Genomic DNA, 11,880 nt, shown 5'->3' on the forward strand with positions numbered 1-11,880 from the left:
CATATTGGTGAGATGATAAAGACTTCTCACTACACATTGCCTAAAATCCTAATTTTGTAAGTTGTGGTTTCAGTGACTTACAATTTTTTTAGCAAATATATTTTACCAAAATAGACTCTAAAATTTTTGTACTATTTTCTGTAACTTCATTATCTTTAATCTTCTTAATTTGATTAGTGGCCAGAGTTATTAGTTCAATATTGTATTGAATTTTGAAATCTTAATCTTCTTCGCTAAGTTTGAAATCTATATTTGGATTTATTTTCATACTCCTCTTCCTTCTAGTTGATTTTTTCTTATTCATTTTTATGACAACTTGTTCAGGTTCTATTATTCAATTTCACCTTGGAGTCATTAATTATTTCATAATAAAGTTTATGATTGACCATTAAAGTTTATTTTCTAAAACAACTTCCAACAGATCTAGGGTTTTGAGATTGATGTAGTGACCACTAAAATTCTGACCTCACCCATATCAAAATCAGGGATTTCATACCCAAGAAATTCCCCCAAGCTATTGCCTATTGCCTCAAGGGCCCTTATGTTTATAATTTCTGTAGGCAAACAACCTAGACTAATCTAGTTGGGTAATCTTGACGATCTAAATATTTTGAAATTGAAATTAGAAAAACATTCAAAAAAGTGGAAGTAGTGACCTTTAAATATTAATGAATACTTACCAATATTTTCTTAGAAAATATTTATTGCCGAGAGGAAGGATACTTACTTGGTTGGAAGGATGTCTTCCCATCATTTTTTCACTTTCATCATGTGTAGGATAAGGCCATTCCACAAGGCTATAATCCCAAATTTGCCAATTTTTTTAGAGACAGGAGCCATCAGATCTTGATTTTTTTAATGTTAATTTTTCAATTTGTTGGTAATTTTGCTCTATCTTTTTTGTCAAAGGTTTCTCCATGTTGTAAGAAGAGGAATAATGACCATTCAAAGAGTTCCTCATTGCTACATCCAATCATGGTTTGTCCCTATGAAATAGTGAAGGCCCATTTTTAATATTTCAAGTTACCTTTGATATTGATACAATTAGCCCTTGTGGTGAAATGAAGGGGGACCTAATTGAAAAACCCTAGGAATATTGTCCTTCAAAACTAGGGTTTCTATATGACATAGAGTAGGATGACCATTTTTGGAAAACTTGAAATGTTATTTCCATTTGAATGCATAGATTATCCCTCCATATCCATTAGAATGATGATGAGACATGGTTGACACATCATTTCTAGGCTTATACATTTCGAAATGGAATATCATTGACACTAGAGGTCCAGAGGTGATTGCATAAGTTGATTTGGAAGAGATTCTTGCCTTTTGTCTAGTCTTGTTATTCAGAATGTTGTGCCATTCCCTTCCTCATCACAAATTCTAAGACACCACTTGTAAATACGAATATGATTAATTCACATCTTCATATAATTTAACCATAAATATAATATAGATTCTAAAATTCAACACATATTTTGTTATTATTTGTAATTTTTCCCCCAAATAAATAGACACTAAAAAATAATATATCTCATTATTACATGTATTTTTAAAAACATGAGCATGCTACTAAATACCTATGCTAATTTCATTAAAGAAAAACATGAAATGACGAAATAATCTACGTTGTGTTAAAAAAAATCGAAGTCCATCGAGTGTCCAGGGCATCTATGTTACTCCCCGCGTTCGGGCATTTATGTTACTCTCGGCGTTCGAGCCAATTTAAAGGGTATGGGGTCCCCGCTTCACTTCCAGTCTCTGAGACACAACCATTCACTCGAAGCTCGAACCTTTCACAGCAATTTTCAATTGTCAGCCGCCTTCAGAAGCAGGAAGCAGAGGTTATGTTTGGTGGTTGCAGAGAAAACCAACAACAATGGAGAAAATACAGGAAAACAGCAAGGCGCTAACAAGACCACTTTAAACCCTAGAAGGGAAAATGGGTTCTGGTCTAAATTAGGAATGAGACAGGAAACATCGGCACAAAGTAAAGAGGACAAAGATAAAAAACCAAATGCATTCTGGGATTCTTTTGCAGCAGGGAATGGCGGGGATTTAGACCCGATAGAACCAATAAGGATTGGCCTGACTGATCTGCTGGACCCTGACCCTGAGAATATGTTGACCGTGGGCTTGATTGGGCTTCTTGCTTGGGCAACTGTTCATATATGTTGGCAGCTCTTTTTTGTATCCCTGGCAATTGCCGTTGCTGCACTTAAGTATTCTTTCATTGCTGCCATTCTGCTTTTCATTCTTGTAACCTTGCTGTGACTAGGTATGCTCCACTCTGCGTTTCTCATATTTTCTGTATCTTTTTGCTGATGTATACAAAATATTTGACAAGGGGTTTTTGAAACTCCAACTCGAGAACATTACTGTAATTGATTTCTTCTGTCAATTTTTAATAATTCGATTAGCATTTAATTCAAACAAAAAAGAAGTCTGGAGTCTGTGCTGCAGTTGAGAAATCTTACGAAACGGCGTAAAAAACAACTCGGTACTTGTAGATAACGATAAAGACCAATTTAAAGCTTACTGTGAGATAAGCAGTTATTAAGGGTTTTAACAACCTACCCGTTTTCTTCGAAACTTCTTCGAATATATTCACACCTTTGCCAAAGTCAGACATCTTGCATCTGGGAGAACGAAACAAATGTTTATATGCAAATAGTAACCTATTTTTGATATGAAATCATTCTTTTTAAACTATGTTGTTGAAATTATATTGTATTTTTCCACTGATCAGATCATCGGAATGAGCCTTTGTTATTTGCATCATAGATGGTTGCTAATATGAATATTCTTCAGTTGCCAATAGTTTATTTGGGTTATAGTTTATCAACTGTTTTATTTAAGCGTTCTCTGGTCTGTGTTGTTAATGCAGCTGGAGATCAGTGTTAAAAAAGTAAAGCAGGAAACTGCATTCCATAACAAGCCATTGCACAAAATATCAAAAACATAATAATATTGATCTGTTCGGATAATAATATTGATTTGTTGATGTGTTAGGATAATTTTACAATGAATTGTTCAAATTCTTATGAAGCAATGCCTTCCCGTAACTTCCCCAAAATTAGATAAACTACCCTGCAAAAGTAACTGTGTACTAAACAGTAAGTCATTAAGGTGGCATTTACAATAAAATGTAAACCTTAGTTTTTTCAACACCCTTCCTTAAGGTTTACTATACAAAAAGAAAGAAAGAACAACATGGATTGACTGCAACAATCCAAAATCTGCACAAGCACCATCCACTAAGTCTTCATAGAACACCCCAAACTACTAACTGTCTAGGCAGACATATTGGATAACCACCAAACTTCTTCAGAACACACAAAGCTGCTCATGTCTAGGAAAATGTCATAATTATCCAACAATACCTGTGAATTGAGACATGCTCCATTATCCACAAGCATACCAGTGCTCTTCTGAATGGAGACAAACTCTATTATTCTGATTCATATTAACACAATCACCAATCCATTGGGAATTCAGACTAACTTGATCATTAACGGTAGCACATCTGCAAAACTAAGAACTTAAACAAACTCAATGATGTATGGGTGGTAGGTATCACTCACCATGTTTGCGGATCAAGACAAACTCAATTATCTGCAAACTAAAACAAATAGTATGCAATCCCTTGCTCCATGAGGGGACCCAAACAATAAAACTGCTGTTGCTTCTCATGTAGTGAATCCTCCATAAGCAAGATGTTAGCTCAAGATGATAGATATCCTCCAACCTCATTTTCCTCCAACCTCTAACCTCCAACTGTTGAAGATGATAGCTGCGATAGAGATCTTTATCTCTGGGAATAAGTTATTATCGTTATTGTCATCTTCAGCTGAAAAGGATACTTAAAGTTTAATTTGTAATATTATAAATGTAAATGACATGTGTCATTCACATGCATTGAGGCATGAATATTCGAAGAGTCATATTTAATTATAGGAGTTATGAGAAACTCGAGATCTTTGGTTAGAATATGAAGAGTCCCTTCTATTGTTATATATTCGCATCAAGCAATAAGCATTGTACACTCGAACTTTTATTATCAATAAAGATATATTTCATTGTGTGGCTGGGTTTTTCCCTTCATTCTCGAAGGGTTTTCCTAGGATATTTCTTGTGTTCTTTGTTTCAGTTTTCTCTCTTTATTTTTGCTGGTTATCTTCATTGATTTCTGGGCTCTAGTTTCAACATGGTATCAGAGCTAGGTTAGATGGCAGCAATGAAGAAGTTTTTTTAAATATCTTGTGCATCTATTTGATTGACTTTATGCAAGTGTTAGAGTACTTGAAGTTTATCGTTGGTGGGAATCTATGCTCAATTTCGTCTATGGTGAAGAGTATATCAGATGTGATGTTTTGATGGGAAGGCCTATTTCTGGTCAGTTGATTTCAGCTCATTGTTTCAAATCTCATAAATGATGCAGAGTTGTGACGCTGTTATTAACACTGCCTGTTCCTTATAGTCAGGCGTTGAGCCAGTGGGATGTAGTTATTATTTTGCATGCCTTCTTTATATATATTTTTATATATTAACATCATTTTTAGAAATTTGTTGAGGCTTGTGCATATCGACATCCAGGCTCTAGCAAATATAAGGGAGTAATGGTTATATCGTTCACAAACATGAGCGATGAAGATGCAGAGGACACAATCATGAAGGATGTGAGCCAAAACTCACTCTTGAAATGAAAGATGTAGCACTTTGTGCTGGCCAAGTATCATGGTTTCTTTTTTGCTTCCATTATCTCTGCATATAGAGTTGTATTAGTTCGTAATGGGTCTTCCATGTTTGAAAGAAATCTTGATTATGCATTTTGATTAAATTCTTTGATAGCTTTCTACAAGCAATTTTTATTGGTTCGACATAGTTTTTTTTGATTTACATATTTTTAAGTATCTAAATGATCACTGGTTCTTTGATGTTGTAAGTACAATCACAGGGGAAATTTCAGCAAGAGAAACAAGAAGTGAGGGGGCAAGAATGGGAAGCTATAGGCTAGTGAAAAATATGGCGGAGGATATAATTTCAGAGGAGTTGCTAGAGTGCGTGATGAACTATGTGGATGACCCAAGGGATTGAAGCGTTGTCTCACAGGTTTGCAATAAATGGTAAGTGATTGATGTGCTTACCAGAAAGCATGTGACCATTACCTTCTGCTACACGATCCAGCCCTACAATTTGACATGGAGATTCAAGCCGCTGGAGTCCCTCAAGCTGAAAGGCAAGTTGAGAGCCGCTATGTTTAATCTTATTTTGGAGGATTGGGGGGGCTACGCTAGGTCGTGGATTGACAAGATCTTGAACTCGTGTCAGTGCTTAAAGCGGCTTCATCTACGGCGGATGATTGTTAAAGATGAGGATCTGGTGGTGCTCATGAAGAGCCACGGTCATCTGCTGCAGGCCGTTAAGCTCGAAAAAGCTCTGGTTTCTCCACCCTCAGACTACTTGCGATTGCCCGAGCTTGCAGGCATCTTTTCATCATTAAAAAATAATGAAGGGTGACCGTAGTGCTTATGAGAGCATAATCTGGAATCAATTCCATTTGAGGTGTATCGAGGAGGAGGCGATGATATAAATGATTCAGCCTTTCATTATGACGAGATCCCAGCTGCCATTAAAGGGTAAAGCAACCTCCATAGCTGCAGAGGAGCTAGAAAACCAAAATGTAGAGGGAGATCCCAACTGTGCCATATATGAGATTTTGACGTTTCAATCTAGAAGCAAAAGAAGATGCGGCGTGATGGAAAGATGGGGCTATTCCCGCTCATCTTTTAATGCGCACTAGGATGAAGTTGGCATACATTAATTGGGCATCAGTGAGAGATTTGCGTAACTTTCAAATGTAAAAAGGAAGCTAAGTATTTTCTATGTTATCTTTCTACTATATTGTCATATATGAAATGATAAGTTTTGGAAAGTTTATGACAAGATTATTTTACTAAGCTCTCTTGATTGCAAATGGTTGCTATAGGAGGTTTAACTATTTGTTGATGGTTTAAAGAAAGCTTGATCTTATACATGGCCACCATGGGTGCACCTTGGTCATTATCTCATGCAAGATTGTGTCGAGTCGACATTTTGATTGCATTTTTCAGCTACAAAGTGAGACTTTGTTGTTAAATAGTATTGCATGGAGTTGAAGAGATAAGTATTGCTGTGATGTTAATATTATATTCTTGATTTACAGGCATTATTCTAAATCTCTATGTATGTGTGTTTATTGAGATTAGACCACAGAGATATGAGTATTTATGGTTATATTGCTTGAAAGAGATTATTTTAGCATTTATAGTTGATTTTAATAATCTCTCTTGGTTGAAGTATCAACAAGAAAGGCTATAGTTTGATTTAAGCAAGAGGGAGATGTTGATATTTAGAGGGAGATTATAGCTTCAAAGGGAGGCTTTATAATTAAGAGGGAGTACTTATGAAATTCCCTTTCATTCTCACATATGTTTGTGATACTTGTGGTATTTATAAAATTTAAGACTTAAATGGAATCAAGTCCTAGTTTGATATTATCTATTTTATTCTTGTGTGAATAAATGAGATTGTAAGATTAGTTATGATAACTCTTTCACTATGCAATAGTGAACATCATGTTGAGAGAGTCCATGATGTCATCACGTTGAGAGATTCCGTGATGGGAGTTGGATGTCATGTTGAGAGATTTCATGACAGTTCACATTGAGAGAGTCCATGAATAAAGGCTTAGTTGTGAGTCATTCAAATCTTTTCATGTTGAGAGATTCCATGAATGTGATTAATTGTTACAAAGTTTTCATGTTGAGTGATTCCATGAATACGATTGCTTGTTACAGGATTTCATGTTGAGTGATTCCATGAATGTGATTAATTGTTATAGGTTTTCGTGTTGAGTGATTCCATGAATATGATTCATTGTTATAGGTGTCCATGTTGAGTAACTCCATGAATTATGTTTTGAATTCGTATGATCAGAATTTATCATTGATATTTTTGGTTGCAACTTTATGGGACTATTTAGCTAAAGATCTCTCTCTGGCTAAGAGGGAGTGTTGAAGATAGTAGCTGCGATAGAGATCTTTATCTCTGGAAATATGAACGTTATTATCATTATTGTCATCTTCAGCTGAAAAAGATACTTAAAGTTTAATTTGTAATATTATAAATGTAAATGACATGTGTCATTCACATGTATTGAGGCATGAATATTCGAAAAGTCATATTTAATTATAGGAGTTATGAGAAACTCAAGAGATCTTCGGTTAGAATATGAAGAGTCTCTTCTATTGTTATATATTTGCATCAAGCGATAAGCATTGTACACTCAAACTTTTATTATCAATGAAGATATATTTCGTTGTGTGGCTGGGTTTTTCCCTTCATTCTCGAAGGGTTTTCCTAGGATATTTCTTGTGTTCTTTGTTTTAGTTTTCTCTCTTTATTTTTGCTGGTTATCTTCATTGATTTCTGGGCTCTAGTTTCAACACCAACATGTTAATGTTTAGCTCGAAAATAATGATAAACATCAATAGATAGAAAGTAGAATAAAAATAGGCACAAAAGACACAAGAACTTATCTTGGGAAAACTCTTCAACTTGAAGGAAAAAACCCAACCACTCCAGAAAACTCTCTTTTATTGATAATAAATGTTCAAGTACAATGCTTCCCGCTTGATGTAATATGACAAAGCAATCACTTATATGTATATATAGAATTGAGAAATTCTTCATATCACAACTGAAGGTCTCTTCAATTTCCAAATTCAAGTCTCTTCATATTTCCAAATGCATGACTCTTCACATGACACATGTCTCTTCACGTAATATTATCTCAAATATTCTCATAAATATGTGCTCTAGTTGTTGACATGATACAAACGTATCATCTCAATTTTTCCAACATATAGAAAAATTTAAGATAAAGATCTCTGTTGCAGCTACAATCTTCAACACTCCCTCTTAGCAAGAGAGAGATCTTTTGTATGATAGACACACATAGCTGCAACCAAAGATGTCAATGATAAGTTTTCATCACTTAGATTCACATTAAGACATGTTATCTCAGCATAACATAATTCACTATTGTTACTTTGTAAGAGCATAACATTAAAGTCACGAAGTCACAAATATGACTTCCACCATACCTACTCATAGAGGGTGGAACAAGGGCTTTCACCTTAGACTTCTCCCAGATGAGAACACATTTCTGCCATGCCTACTTCTAGAGGGTGGACTACCATACCTACTCGTAGAGGGTGGAACAAGAGTTTTCACCTCAAATTTCTCTTAGAGAAGAATGCATTTCCACCATACCTACTCGCAGAGGGTGGAAGAAGTGATTTCACCTCGAAATTCTCTTGCAAATAAGAACTCATTAACAAGAGATTTCACTTTGAACTTCTCCTTCATAGAGAAGAACTTATTAACATGTTTAAGAAATGACTGAGATTCTCTCTCAACAGAGACTTCCTCTAAGCAGGGACAACTTTGATTGCCACAATAAGATAGCTGAATCCTATTTGACCAAACAGGGAGCTTTAGCAGTTACACTGCCACTTAAGCTTGCAAAGAATATGACATCTCCTTGTGTCACATGACTGCCATCTGAAGCTGAAGAGTCTCCCTTTGAATATCATTTCCTCTATATGACCTTCCTCTTTAAAAATATGTAGCATCAATTCTGTCCCATGATTGCAACCAATGTTCCCATGTATATATTGTTACTACAACTAATATGGATACCTAAATTGATGCTGATGATGAATAAGGTTAGTTAATTGAGCATTGAAAGGAATGTAGGAGAATTGGATCAGTTGTTATTTTGTCATTGATGTCAAGATTATTGACTTACTGATTTATGTAAGTTGCCAAATCCTCTGGAGGATGTGGTGTTGAGAAACTAAATGGTTGGTAAAGTTAGATGACGAAATGATTAAGTAATGTTAAGTGTATGAGCTTAAATGGGCAATTGATGAATTTGTTTTTGACAAGTAATAATGGGTTGATTGTTTTACATGATTTGATGTACAAGTCAGTTATATTGCTGGATAAGAAAGGATTGAAGTTGTGAAGTCAAAAGGGAATAATTGTGTGCTATCGAACTGGAAATGGTGGTCGATAAGTAAAGATATTGATTGGTGGAAGTGTACCGAACATGTGTTAAGAAACAAATTTGTGATAGTGTTATTGAGCAAACAATGTCAACTGAGAAAATGAAGGTGTTTGGTGAAGGAAGAACATAGGTTGGAAACGATAAACAATTTTGATAAATCAATTGTGGGATGACATCGAGTGAGTATCTAGATTGATCTAGGAGATTATAAGGAAGGAAAGAAGTTTTAGTGAAATCTACAGATGAAATTAGTTAGGTAAGATTAGATGGAGGAGATTCAAGGAAAGGTTCGCGATCCAAGAAAAGTTCAAGTTCCAAGGTGAATTACGTCGGACACAATGCATAAAACATTTTTCCGAGCGCCATATACATTGAATGTAAGCTTAGATGTGATTGAATGGATGAGAGAAATTCAAGGAAACCCTAATGAATGTGCTTAAGCAGCAAAATAATGTGTATATAAAGGATGAGCAAGAATGATGTTGCTGATAGCTGAATGAGTACAAAAGGGTACACGAAGCAAAATAGAGCATAAGTTAAGTGCAAATCAAGTGTGTGTTGATCAACCAAACAAGGAAGAGTGTGAAGAAGAGTAAAGAGCAAAAAGAAGATTTGAATCGACAAAGGTAGTTGCTATTTCTACAGATCATTTCACTGTTACTTTCTAACCATCGTAGCAGAAAATTTCTTAACCGAGTGGATTTAACAGTCCTATTTGTAAATCTTTTTAAAGGTGATATTCTAACGAATGTACTAAGTCCTTTAATAAGGCCACTCATTGAGGAATGACATATCTAATTGATCTTTGGCGAAAATCCCCGAATAGGGTCACATTTAGTAAATGTGTTTTTAATCTTTAACAGGGTTGGCTCTTAACTGAGCTCACTTCAGAAGAGTGAATTTCTTTGTGGGTGACAGTTCCCATGGTGGTGTTTACCCAAATTGGGGTTACATGTTAAATACTGTTGTTAATGTGTGATTGGATGTGTTGCATGTTATTTCATGTTTTCATATGCTTTAAAGTTGTAAACTGCTGTTGATCGGTTACATGCTGAATCTGATCAAGGAGTATTTGCTGATAAGTTTAAGAGGTGAAAATTGTTTTAATGGGACCTGAGATAACTGATTCACCCTCACGGTTATCCAACACATATTTGGCTGTTTTCTCAATAATATCTTCCACAGAAACTGATCAAACAGAGATCAGAATAAAATTGGAGGAATTAAAAATAAAGTCATAATGCATAGATATATAGCCTTTGAATATATTCCTGCTTGCTCATGCACGCAGTCAGAATAGGACAAGATATTGACGTTTATACACAATGACCAGAGAGAGAAAATCATATTACAAATAGACTAAATATACTCAATAGTATATTAAGCTTTACAAACTGAAAATAAATCACCCAAACCACCATAGACTTTGCATAATCACACAATACTGAATACACATGATATATGATCAAGAACGAGCTATACAGAATAATCAAATATATCTACCTCACAGACAAATCTATACAATGAACATATGGAAACACTAACAATAATTCTGAAACACCACAAGAAATTATCTGATAACTCTAGACTTATATATCTCCTCTATTTGCATGTCATCAAAAGGACTAACATAAATGAATTATAAATAGAAAGGCCAAAGATGAAAGAACATAAGTTCACAAATGACATCTTTCAGAAAACCGGTGACATTCATAACACATCCATCAAATGTCTGCCAGCAGAAAGGATACACAGATTTAAAGAAAAACAATAAAATCTGCAGAAGAATGCTCATACACCAGTAACACTATCAGAAATCAACAACATTTGATGTCTACAGAATGTATTTAAACAATTCTCAAACTTGCATAGTTAGCTCTCTCAAAGGCCCGACACACATAATACTAGTCATACTGAAAGAAAACCAAAACGCTGTTCAATCACGATCACCTCATATAAGAATAATCTTCATCAAAATGAAAAATTCAACTCAAAATTACCATAGTCCCAAAATTGCTCATCACAAGAGATGATACAAAAGCATCCACAAAAATTAACGGTTGCAAGATAGGAATGAACACGTCATATAAAAATGCAGCATACAAGTCTGGATACAGATTTATGAAAAGAGATGAACCAACAAGAAGGTGAATCAACGGCTTCAAGAATGTCAGGATAGCAAAAAGGAATCAACAACTCTCCCAGAAATAAAACAGCATTCTTAATGAATTTTCCTTGATGCCAAGTCAACATAGAAACACCTGCAGTTGCCAAGTCAGAAAAAAAAAAAATTCTCCAGTCATGGAAAAGAATGCATGATGCCATGAGTTTACAAGGAGGTGGGAAACACGTAGTGAAAAAATTTATGGAGCCAAAACAGCAAGCTTATATGCAGACCAAGTAGGCAAATGAACCAAAGGAGACATCCGATGAGAGCAGAGCAGCAGCAACAGAGATGGATGAACAATTTGAAGCTTTTGAGGTATGAACATAACTTGCATAAGCTGAATTAGCAAAAATCTAATGAAAGAAGATCTATCTTGCAGCTATTAATTGTCAATACTTGGCAACAATAAAGACAGACATTAGACATCATGAAACTTGAAGAATCTAGAACATACTATCCTGGTTCCATATCTTTACTATAACCTGCTCTAATACCATGTTAATGTCTAGCCCGGAAATAATGATAAACAACAATAAAGAAAAAGTAGAATAAACACAAAAGACACAAGAACTTGTCCTGGGAAAACCTTTCAACTTGA

At 35.0% G+C, this 11,880-nt stretch overlaps 1 protein-coding gene across 1 annotated transcript; it reads left to right on the plus strand.

Annotated features, from left to right (window-relative positions):
- Positions 1-1,611: 1,611 nt before the first annotated feature.
- Positions 1,612-2,411, plus strand: LOC149577913 (uncharacterized). Its single transcript, XM_089826508.1, has one exon. It carries the CDS (start codon positions 1,735-1,737, stop codon positions 2,272-2,274), a length of 540 nt encoding a protein of 179 aa, XP_089682634.1. The 5' UTR covers positions 1,612-1,734; the 3' UTR covers positions 2,275-2,411.
- The last annotated feature ends 9,469 nt before the right edge of the window (positions 2,412-11,880 follow it).

The sequence above is a fragment of the Cupressus sempervirens genome, chromosome 1 (genome assembly GCF_028749045.1).
Source record: "Cupressus sempervirens isolate cs-2001-9-10 chromosome 1, ASM2874904v1, whole genome shotgun sequence".
Classification (NCBI taxonomy): domain Eukaryota; kingdom Viridiplantae; phylum Streptophyta; class Pinopsida; order Cupressales; family Cupressaceae; genus Cupressus; species Cupressus sempervirens.

Excerpts from the sequence above, each read along its gene's own strand:
- LOC149577913 (XM_089826508.1), top strand. The coding sequence starts at position 1,735 with ATGGGGTCCCCGCTTCACTTCCAGTCTCTGAGACACAACCATTCACTC.